Genomic DNA, 12,188 nt, shown 5'->3' on the forward strand with positions numbered 1-12,188 from the left:
CGTCTGAGTTTAATCGCGGGGTGTGTGTGTGTGTGTGTGTGTGTGATATCTCAGACGTCACAGCCTGCCGTTGGTCCAGTTCAGTTCAGTTCACTTTAGATCCGATCGGATCCCCGGATGAGCCGTTGCTTCTCTCAGGAGGTCAACTGAAGTAAACCCGGACTTGGAGGCGGTTTAACCCGGGACAGCCCGAACACTCTGTTTGTTTCTGTTCGACCCAAAATAAGCAGCATAAACAAGCAGGGCGGAGGGAGTGGGAGAGCCACCGTTAACGTAACGTCCGTGACGTCGCTCCGCTGGTTTTTCACCAGCACGCCGCGCGTCTGGGGGGTCCACGCCGGGATTTACCAAGTGATCGATTAATCCGACAGGAGCCTGAACCGTGGGATCGGTACGCGTGCTATGATGGAGAGAAAGAGGACGGACTGTCCCGCTCTGCCGCCCGGTTGGAAGAAAGAAGAAGTGATCAGGAAGTCCGGGCTGAGCGCCGGAAAGAGCGACGTCTACTACTACAGGTAGCCCATCACACTAATCGATCAGTGGTTACACAGCAAACCGATAATCAGTCAGCAGTTCGGCTGTGGTACCAATGCTGACTCTGGACTGTTTGTGCGCTCACCTCTGTTCACACTCAGTGGACCAACCAGAGGCTCGGCTTCAGTCTGAGAAGTTACAATGTAGTGCACAGTAGCAAAGTAGCCAATCAGAATTCATTCTTAATAACAGCATTACAACAATGTAACAATGTCTGTATGACCAGAGTTGTGGCAGCAGGGGGCCAAGAACAGCTGGGTGACCGAAGCAAGCCAAACCAAAGTGCTTGAACATTGGTGGGAAGTTCATCCAGATATTGAGATTACAGTGGACACACCTCATACCTCCATAAATGTGCAATAAGAGCAAAAATGAAACCAGTAACGAAAGCTAAAAGAAACCCTGCAGTTTCTCTAAAGTCCACCTGAGGCAGACTTTCAGAGTAAGTCAATTTCCATAGACTCCAATATTAAAATGTCTGACTTGAACGTGTTCACAGTTTTCGTTTTTAGAACTTACTTAAATATAGGTTTCAAGGCCTCACGTTTGTCAGCTCATTTGACTCTTTAAATTGAACCTCTCTATTTATTTTTTTGATCCCATTAATGCCATTAAATGACAAATAAAATGGCTTTTTGTGTGGTTAATTGTAGTGACAGACCATCCACACACACACACAAAAAACCCCTATACTCTAGTTTTGACGAGTGACATTGTAGTTTTTAGTCAGTTAAATAGAAATAGTAAGCATCTGCTATCTAAATCCCAGAATGTTGATTAATTTAGTCTGACTTTATTAACAATACATTTGCATAACCACCATTGCTTAACAATGAATTGTCATGACCGTTAATGGCCCTGAGTACTATTCACAGAGGTGGCCGTTACCTTTTCACATAAGCTGCCTTCTTGACCTCCTTAAGTAAAAAAAGGGGATGACCATCTTTGAGCCAAAGAGGGAATCTAAGAGGACATCTTTCAGTATCGTTTAGTGCTGTGATTGCAGCCATTCTCCAACTCTCAGTGAGTAGTACTCGTGGTCATTGATTAACTGCTGTGACAATTTGCATATGAATGAGCATGAAACTGATCTGATCTGCTCATTGTTATGCAATGGTGCTGGTTTAGACCGTTATGCAGTTGTACCGTTTTTAAACTGGGGGAAACCTGCAGAATGCTGAGCCTGGAGTCACTTGGAAGAACAAGTTTCTCCCACTGAAACTGTTGGGTTCAAACAGTGTAACCAAGTTAACATTAGCTGGTAAGTTAGCACTCCACTCCTTGACATGTGTAGCTCCAAAAAACCCAAATGGCGGTGGACAAAATTCTAACACTGAACCTGCAAAATATGTCATCCAAAATGGTAAATGGATCTGTTCTTATATAGCACATTTCTACTCTACTTGAGGACCCTCATTTACCCATTCACACCCATAAATCTATGCTGTTTTTTATGTAAGTGCTTTCTGTCAAACATTTACATTTACATTGATGGAATTAGTATGCATCACGAATGTTACAACAAAGGTGGACGATATGCCTGGTGCTCAGTAGTTGACTTTCTGTCAGACTCTGGGACCACGGCGTTGCATTTTGTAGCCATTTCCGTTGTTGCTGGTTTCTCTGGGGATTTTTTATATGAGAAATTTCCATTTTGATTTCAGTGAATGAGACACTCTCATAACTCATTGAGTGTCGGCACAGACTAGCCAATCGTTGGCCTGCAGTTTGACGACATCACATTTCAGTACCTACTTGGTTCGCCTTGGAACCCCGGCCGAGCAGGTCTATTCGAGTAGAAACTAATGGAAAAGGGGCTATAGTGGTCACCTTTGATATACAGTCTATGTGTAAATTGTTTTTGTAACTGTTTCTTTATCGACCTTAAGGAGAGTCTGAATCTGAAAATGTATCATGGTGTCTCATTTCAGTGCCACTTGTACATCTATTTAACGTCTCCTGACAGCCACATGACTCCCTTACTGACATATGCTGGGTAAAAAACAGCATGTTGCACTGATACCAGCGGGTATCGTGTAAAGCTATTATCTCCAAATGCTGTACAGTAAGATAACCACTCATTCTAGCTGGGTTAGGCCTCTCTCCTGATGTTGTCAGAGGCAAACTACTGTTGAAAATGTCTATAACACTGAAGATCCCGTCCCTGCGCCCAGACAGTTTGCTTCATAAAGCTGGGAAACGTGAAGCTGGGTGTGCCATTTGTGCTGCTGTTGCCTGAGTTAGCTGGAAGAGACTGTGGAAGTTTCACTTCAACTTTCTATAATAGCTTTTTAAATAGCCTTGAAGACAAGCACAGCAGCTGTGACGGAACTGTGTCCTGTTCAAATAATAGACTGCAAGATGAATTTTACTTTCTGTGTTTTGTGTAAAGCACATTTAAACACAGCTTTCATGGACCATAGTGTTGTATGAAGTATGCACATTCATATACACACTCATGTAATTACATAAAAAAGTAAAAATGGACACAGAATACAGAATTATCAAGCACCAGCACCCAGCAGTTACAGACACAACAGCAAACGGGAGTTTACTGAGCTGGGGAGGTCTGGGAGTAAAGGTGGATTCTGACCTGACTTCAAAGCAGAGATGGAGGTAATAACTGATTCCACAAACGTGGAGCAGTGCCTGCCAAAGCTCTGTCACCGTTTTATTTGAGGTGTGACCTTGGGACATGTAAGCGATCTTTACCAGTGGATCTGAAAAATCAGAGGACTTGAATGTAAATGAATGAGGCTGGTGAAGTGGGGCTTTAGAAGAAATCAGTAGGTGATCTCGGGTTTTCCTGGCTCAAAGTGGGTCTTTAGGGGTGAGTAGGATCACATACATTTAAAGGCAACGGCTCTGTGTTATCTTACAGAGCACAAATCTCTGCATTTCCCCTGTCACTTAGGTTTCAATTTTTTTTCCTAATTTGTAATTTCAGTTTATTAAATTTTGTTTTCGTTTCGTTGTTAGTTTTTCGTTTGCTCTCATTAGTGTAGATTTATTTTGAAGAGGGCGTACATTAAAGGTATTTTCTGTAATTATCCAAATGTAAATCTTTCACCACCAGGGGCCAGACCTCAAGAGGCCTGGCTTTTTTCCCATGACGCAAGAGTGCACTCTTTTACCTGGTTAATTAGAAGTTAAAACGAATTCTTGTGCCGTGCGACAGACTGGCGACCTGTCCGGGGTGTGACCCGCCTCTCGCCTTAGGCCCACTGAGATAGGCTCCAGCCCCTCCCGCAATCCCATTGACCAAGCAGAAGAGAATGGATGGATGACTCATTGCACCATCTTGTGGTACAAGTTTGTATTACATCAAAGTACAGTTCAGCCACAGTTCAGCTTGAGTTTATATCTCTTTTAGCACAACACATAAATGAGTGGGACATAAAAGAGTTACCAAAAATGCGTTGCATAAAGTATTTCTATCATGCTTTTTACTACTGCTACTACTACTAGCAGTGCTCTATGACACTGCAAATTTTACTGTCGCTGTATTTACTGTATTGTCAAGTAAATACAGGGCTGTTCTTGCCAATACCAATACTGATAGTGTTACTTTTAAGCTATAAAAGGTATCTGATCACTAAATCACTGTTATTCTGACTTTCCACAGGAATCAGTTAATAAAACAAAACAGAACACACTTTTTAGCTTTTCGTTTGTTTTCAAACTATGTTTTTTGGACATCTGGGATATAAAAGTGTCTGTCTCTAAAGCACTTTGGGTCACCTTCAGTTGTTTTAATGTGCTGTAGGCTCTAAATAACAAAGACGTAACAGTCGATAAGAAAAGGTCGGACATTTTTCATACTGCATATTCATTTCCTAAATAAAATACTTTATTTGCTGCATACGGAACATAGAGGATAGAAAGCAAGTATCGACCGTATTGGGCTAATATTGATCCAATATCAATACCAGCATATGTATTGATGTTATGGATATTTGGTGGCAGTTTCTTTAAATTCTAGTGATATCCTTTGAGAATTTTTGGATCTTTAGAATGATTTTGAACATAGCTAAAGGTCATGTTAGCTGGAATCATATGGTCACAAAACACACAAATCAGGCATCATTTTGCAAATGCATGTGATTGACATATGAAGGAGGACATGTCCATGCACCCTAATCACAACATCTCTGTGTTGCAGTAAATTATGAAGAAAAAAAAAATCAGTTGAGAGTGAGATGCAGGGTCACTTCTATTTCACTGTTTCTGCACTTTTCTTGCCCCCTGCGCTTCTTTTATCCAGTAATGTGCATTCAGGCAGGAAAACCTCAGCGTCTGTGTCTCTCTGCCTCAGAAATACTCCTGCCTCAGCTCTTCTCCAGAGCAGATTAAAGTTGAGTTTGGAGCGCTGCTTGTTACGTTTTTCCTTTTTGCTCAGCACTATGCGTCAGATCGCAGAGGAAGTCGCTCCTGGTGCAGCTCTGCGGCATCGTAGCCTTGCCGCAGAGCCGGTGGCTGTTCTTTACTTCCTGTTGATCTGCACAGCTTGGGCCTGTCACTGTAGCAGCTCAGAGACGTCTGAGCTCCGTCACATCCTGAAGGCTCACTTTCAGTTTGGTTTGAAGTGACTCATCACTTCCAGTAAGAAAACCAGTCACAACAGGTCAGTTTACTGGAAGAGCAGCAACGCCCTGCTGAGGCCTCTACCGGTTTCACAAACTCATGTTTATCAGGACCCTTTTTTTACCTTCCACACCCACACAGAATAATTTCAGGCCATAAGGAAACACAGAGTCTTTCAGTTATAGACCGTATAATATTATCCTGACTAACACTAGAGACACTCGGTGAAATGCTGGAAGAAGAGTAAAACTAACTCTCGCTTCTGTTGCTGCTGCCTATGTAGACACTAAAGCTGGTGCACCAGAAACCCAGGGTAAGAGATGGTACAGGTATAATCAGAAAAGGTTTATTCCTAGGCAGACGAGGAGACGCCTCCTGTCCCTGTCTCTTCCCTCCACTGGGTTCGTCACGTCCCAGCCCAGCTTACACTGTGCACTGGAGTCTGTCACTCGATGCCACCACTTTTATCCCATGGCCAGCCAGTCCACAGTGGATTGAACAATGTTTCCCCAATGTTTCACTGGCTCCCAGTGAAATTCCAGATAAAAACAAGCTTCTTCTGCTCACCTTCAAGGCCATAATCTTGCTCCTCACATTTCTAATCTGTTAAGCACTACCTCTTCTGCCTGCTCACTTCGATCCTCTTTTTCTATCCAGCTTGCTGTGCCTCCTTTCCACCTCACCGCCATGGGAAGCAGAGCTTTTAGCTGCTCTGCTCCCAGGCTGTGGAACTCTACCCCCCGATATAAGAAACATTGGTTCTCTCCTCCAGTTTAAATCTCAACTCAAAACCCATCAGTTCAAAGCTGCATATTCATACCAACCCACTGTTTGTTCATTTTATCCTGTGCTTTTGTTTTTATTGTTCTTCATTTTGTCATTGTCCTATTATGTGTTCTATTCTATAGTTAAGTGCCCTTGGGTGTCTTGACAGGGGCTTTATAAATAAAATGTATTATTATTATTGTTGTTATTAGAAAACCACTAAAACATGCAATACAAACATTAGAATAAAATCATGCAAATAAAAACTACACTCACAAATAAACACTAAAATCAAAACATTATTATAAATTAATTATAAAAGACAAATACAAATTTCCACTGTGTGACACCTAAGTGAATGTGTCTGTGCTGTTACGCACTGGACCTCTACACCTTTGAATACCCTGAGGACACACTCACATGCGTATATGAGGTTTGCTGGCATTCATTGATGCACAGCTCTCTTAAAGTCCTCTATTAAAGCATGTAAGTCAGGTTGAGTTCAGGACTCTCCCAGGACCATTGTAGCACCTCTATTTCTTTCTTTTCAGTCATTCAGTTATAGATTAGCTGCTGTTCTTGGGATCATTGCCTGTTGCATGACCCAGTTTGGGGCCAAGCTGTAGCCGCAGAATAGATGGACACATTTGATTCTAGATTCCCTTTGTATAGAGAGGAGTTCATGGTCCACTCAGTGACTGTAAGGTGCCCAAATCCTCAGCACTCCGCCGCCGTGCTGACAGTTGGTCTGAGGTGTTTGTACTGATATGCTGTGTTTGCTTTTCTCCAAATATGGTGTTGTGCGCTATGGCCAACCAGCTCCCCTTTGGTCTCGTTTGGTGGTTTGTTCAGAAGCAGCTTTGCAAAGCTTAACTGTGCTGCTGTGTTCTTTTAGAGAGAAGAGCCTTCTCCCCTGGCAACCCATCCCAAACAAGTCCTACTCGTTCTCTTTTTTTCTGATTGTGCTGTTATGAACTTTAACATTTAACATGCTGACTGAGGCCTGCGGAGTCTGAGATGTAGCTCTTGGGTTTTTTTTTTGCACTTTCAGTTTGACTTTCAGGTGAATTTGCTGGGATGTCCACTCAATACTGGCGACTGTCTTGAATGTTTTCCACTTGTGAATAAGCTTTCTCACGGTAGAATGAAGGACTTCAGATTGTTTGGAAATGGGATTATAACCAAAGGATCAGGGTTTTTCACTCAGCTACAAACAAAAAGTTCTGTTTAGTATCGCTTTGCATGATTTACAGCTCATAATAATCCATATTTATGTTACAGCCTCTCATCTCCAAAAGGCTGATTCTGTTCATCTGGACTTAGCGTTTTCAGTGGGAGAAACGTTTCGTCACTCATCCAAGTGACTTCTTCAGTCTCAGCTGACTGCAGGTTTCCCCAATCTTATAAACAGTACATTTGCATAATGATGCAAGATGTATACAGCCTCTCAGTTCATGTTCCGTCTGAATTTTTTTATCCCTTTAATTCAGCTTTCCTCTCGTTGACTCTACCTTACAAACAAACAAACAAACAATAAATAAATACTCCGCAGGTGGGAGGGGCGTTTGTACTCACTTTCTGAGATGACTATATTATGTATATCCCCTCTATTTGACATAATACTGAGCGAAGAGTGGAATAAGGAATAAGTCTTAGCTTCCAGCTCACAGGGATTACCTGTACACACACTGACCCCAGGCCATGTTAGGCACTCATCATTGGTAATGTAGTATAGGTTCTCTTTATGATGTTATAAGTATGACTTTTTAATGATAGCGTCCTTTCCATTTTATCCTCCAGTCCTTCAGGAAAGAAGTTCCGGAGTAAGCCCCAGCTGTCCCGTTACCTTGGAAATACAGTGGATCTGGCATGTTTTGACTTTCGCACGGGCAAGATGATGCCCGGAAAACTGCAGAAAAACAAACAGAGATTCCGACATGACCCGCTGAGCATGGCCAAGGTAACCCAGATGGATCACACCTGTGTGTGAATGACTGTGTGTGTATTGTGCTTTAACAGATTATCAGATTAACAAAACTCTTCCGGCAACAGGTCGAAAGGTCACAGGGTCAGCTAACAAGAACTTTGTCCTTGTTTATCCATCATGTGAATATACCTGAGTCACACAGACTTATTTGCATAGATAAAAACCCAGCAGCTGAACCTCATGTTATTGGAGAGTCAGAGAGAGTGAGAGCGGATTGAGATGATATTCTGTTTGATAGCAGGGTGATTTTGTGTCCTCTGTTTGAGGAAGTAACCTGGTCACATGTGCATAACAAACATCAGATTCCTGATTAAGCTCAGACCTGTTTCTCCACATGCTCAAATACATGATTTCTATGTATTGGGGGAGAATAGGGCTTGCATCCTTTCTGAAATATACACCAGTGGGGTACTTGGATGATGACTTAGACCTCATAGGCTTCATTTACGCTCCAAATTATCCATGTCGACTCAAAAGCTGACTGTGTGCATGTCCACATGGAAGTGTAATCCCAGCAGTCCTGTTATCAGGGACAGCCCCGTCTCCTGGGTATATTGACCTGGATGTATCTTGCCCTCCTCGGTTTTACAGCCTTGAGCTTCCTTGGTTTGCGCACTGTTGTCACTTTATTTTTCCCTTTTGCGTATTTTAAGTCTTTTTTACCTCCATCTCATGGATATTTAGACTCAGATCTTAACCCTGGGAGGGCTAAATTTAAAGTCAGGTAAGGATTTTTAGTTCTGGAAATGTAGAACAAGCCTAATGTTCACACTGAAAAAGCTGGTCATAACCCCTTTATTCATAAATTACTGTCTTTGAGCCTTCTCCTTATTTTGCCTGAGATTTGTTTGGGCATTGTGAAAGTGGGAGAAGTGGATGATTAGTTAAAATAGTTAGTCAGTAGTTAAGGATGAAGTAAGTGGGGTACAGTTAAACAGATGCTTCTTAAACCATGATGTAAAAATAAAAGAAGAAAATCAAGAGGAGGGAAACCCAAACAGAGTGAAATGACATCATAAATCAACCAATCAGCTGTCTCACATGCAGTTTGGACTCACAGACTCCCATCTGGATATGTCAAATGGGTGAAAATTCCAAATAAAAGGAGTTGTTGGATGTTATAAGAGGTTAAAACTTGGTTTATAGCCCCATAAATAACAACATAATGATAACAATGAAGACAACTGGGAGCACGTTGATGGCTTTAGATGAAAGCACAAAACCTAGTAACGGCTTCTTCAAAAGTCCATAAACATACAAACGTTACAAGCAAACACATAAATTATGAATCCTAATGAATTTATGGGCTACAGGGATTCTAGAGCTTTGAGGAAACATCGGACTCCCTCAGTGGATCTTTTTAAAGTTGATTTTCTTCTAATACTTTGAAAACACAAAAAGGAGATATGTATTCAAAGTCTACTTGTCTGCTTCCACTCTGGTGTCTTAATTAACACTTGTCCTAGTTCAGGATAATCTGAATGGTAGTTTGCGCTGGGCCCGGCCCGAGCTTGTCTCGACCTTCAGGGTGTTTTCGCTCAGAATCGACACGCTGCTTTTGATTTGTTTTGCTCTGGATGACTTCTCTTCTTCAAGACCAATCTGCATCATCATTTTGGCTCTGACTGGTGTCGGTTGTTTGTCTCATTTATTTCTTGTCTCGTTGATCTTGTCAATGTTATGATCTAAAATGTGCCATGGTCATCTGCGTTTTAAATTGTGGGTGTTAGATCTGCTCTCTTTGCCTTTTCTCTGCGGCACACAAATAGGGGAACCACTTAGGTGGTCCTGACTACAGACCTGGTAAGCTCACATGTAAACTGTGGAGAAGTTAAGGAGAATTAGGGTGGGATTTTTTCCCACAGTTGTCCTTTCATACATGAAGCACAGCAGGAAATAGTCAGCTTCAGACGTGTTCTAACTGCTGGAAATGACTGGGAGATGACGCCTACTCGCTGGCGGTGAATGTCTGGTTTTGGCTAGAAGAGTTCAGAGCTGCAGTGCATGTATGAAACAGCTTCAGACTAGATAAATCCTCCAGATCGGCCTCTGTAGAGACTGTAGATTGAAGGTGTGAAATGTGTATTAAATGTGTCTGGGCAAAAACACATTGTGCTCAGTTAGAGTAAAAAGTGCTTTATAAGTATCAATCCATTCAACATTTACTGTGATCACTGACTGTAATCAAACATAGACTGTGTATGGTTGTTTAAGTGGATAAAGTGTGGACCAATCAGAGGTGGAGTAGGGTGAGCTGAAATGGGAAAAAATAGCGCCTGCGGAGAGAGGCGAGCCTTAGCAAGATTTGATGCTAAACGGATAATCTACACATCCTCAGTGTTAATTTCAGCATGTATGTGTTTGTGTGTGTGCTGTATTGACACGGTTCGCAACCCTGTACTGCTGCTCTTCACACTTCATTACTTATGGGCACAGAGACACACAAACACGCACTTCCTGTTGTTGTCTCAGCTTAGAGTTAACCCTTTAAGCTTACATCAAACACTCACAGAAACAACCACAGGTTTAATATTTCTGTCTCATGTATAGGAAGGTAAATGTGACCTGTAAGGAAGAAAAGAACAGGAGAAAGCTAAAGTAAAAGAAGGATAAAAGGGAGGAAGGACAAGAAGGTGGGAGGGAAGAAACGTAGGAAGTCAGGGAGCAAAAGAAACCAAACACCAACATTCAGATTCGTGTCTGTCTTATGCAGGGAGGGAAACCAGACCTGAACACAGCTCTGCCCATCAGACAGACGGCCTCCATCTTTAAACAGCCCGTTACCAAGGTTACGAGTCACCCCGGAAACAAGGTGAAGACAGACCTGCAGCGAGCGATCGAGCAGCCCAAACAGGTGAGACGCTGAAACACACACACACAAATACACATACAGGTAATTCAGGAGGGCGAGGTCAGGCTCTTACATAAGAGACGGCTGTGAGGAGGAGAAGAGTGTAATTACAGCTGGAACCACTAGAGGGTGCTGAAGCATCATGGGAAAAGCAGCACACGGAGGACTGAATGATGATTGGAGGGAGAGAAATATGTTGGGTAGAATGATACTGTTAATGAAAGGTGATAAAATATGCATTTAAGCCCCACAGTTCTTCTATTCTAAGACATTCATTTGGGTTCACAGACTAGATGAAAATGAGCTCTTTCTCTGCCACTGAACAGTAAGAGGTTAGCATCCATCAGACTGCCTGCAACATCTTTAGAGCTAGAGTCCAACTTACCCCTCAGTATCGAATTTTTACCTTGTTGGAACTCTTCACTATAAAAGTTTTTAACAACAGTACTGTTGTCTTCTAACTCTGTCCAGTTAAAGCAGAGCAGCAGGAAAGGAACCTGGTTCCATTATCCTGTTAACATCCTCCAGGTCCCTGCTGACCCATCTACATCCAGCCCTGTTTAAAACCTTAAACAGAAACAAACCATGAGGCTAACATTAATGTGTGAGTGATGGTTTGAAAGAGGAGTGAAAGAAGCCATCTATGTCCACTGTGAACGACCATCTTTGAACAGAGGTGGTGGTTTACGACACCAACTGTCTGCCATTATAATCCAGTTTTGAGATCCATTTCCAGACGCCTTAACGCCCACTCACATCCTGGACCATTTTGACCTCAGGAAATCACATGATAGGGTGGGGCTAGGTTTCACAGTGAGTTCACCCGAAACATCGGCTGAATGTGACCTACACCCGTTTTCACACCTTAACAAATATGATTAGATAGAGGATCAACAGGGGGTTCATGACCCTCTAGGGGGACACTCCCATACGGCTTAAATCGGGGACTTTCCACAATTTGACCTTAGAACTAAAGAAGCTTCTCGGATGAGAGGTGAAACGTCTTCAAGTAACTTAAAGAAATCCAGACGCTTTTCTTTCCAAGGTCAATATACTTAGTCTCTGAATGAATGTGCAGCATTAATGTTTTTGGGCTGGCTTGAGTTTTTAGATGTGAATAAACAGATCTGGTAAGCAGGATGGTCTGTGGAGTTTAGGCTATATTTCTCAGATTTCTTTCCTTCTATGCACTTGTCATTGACTCAGGTGTGCAGATTTTCTTAAATTTGTTATTTGAATAAACTGATCTGGCCACTCAGATCTTTGCATTTGTGCTTGTAGCTCAAAATATGCAGCATTACTGAATATACAGTGATATGTAAATAGTAAATAATACTATTTTACCTCTGCCACACAGTTAGATTCTGCTCTGGGTCAGTCGGCTTACTGAAACGATCTCTCTGCCTCATCAGATATGATCCCAACTCTGCCAACAACAGCTCAAACAATCCCACTGACATCCAAAAA

General features: G+C 42.3%; 1 protein-coding gene across 1 annotated transcript in view; it reads left to right on the forward strand.

Moving 5' to 3' along the window:
- The first annotated feature begins 42 nt into the window (after window positions 1-42).
- Window positions 43-12,188, forward strand: part of mbd2 (methyl-CpG binding domain protein 2) — a 29,671-nt gene continuing 17,525 nt past the window's right edge. The window contains exons 1-3 of the mRNA XM_084934579.1: window positions 43-515; window positions 7,684-7,843; window positions 10,584-10,724. Of these exons, the coding sequence (XP_084790705.1) occupies window positions 403-515; window positions 7,684-7,843; window positions 10,584-10,724 (414 nt within the window). The 5' untranslated portion in view covers window positions 43-402. The remainder of the gene's footprint in view (window positions 516-7,683; window positions 7,844-10,583; window positions 10,725-12,188) is intronic.

This window comes from Perissodus microlepis, chromosome 7 (genome assembly GCF_051167445.1).
Source record: "Perissodus microlepis isolate ML-2025 ecotype Zambia chromosome 7, ASM5116744v1, whole genome shotgun sequence".
NCBI lineage: Eukaryota > Metazoa > Chordata > Actinopteri > Cichliformes > Cichlidae > Perissodus > Perissodus microlepis.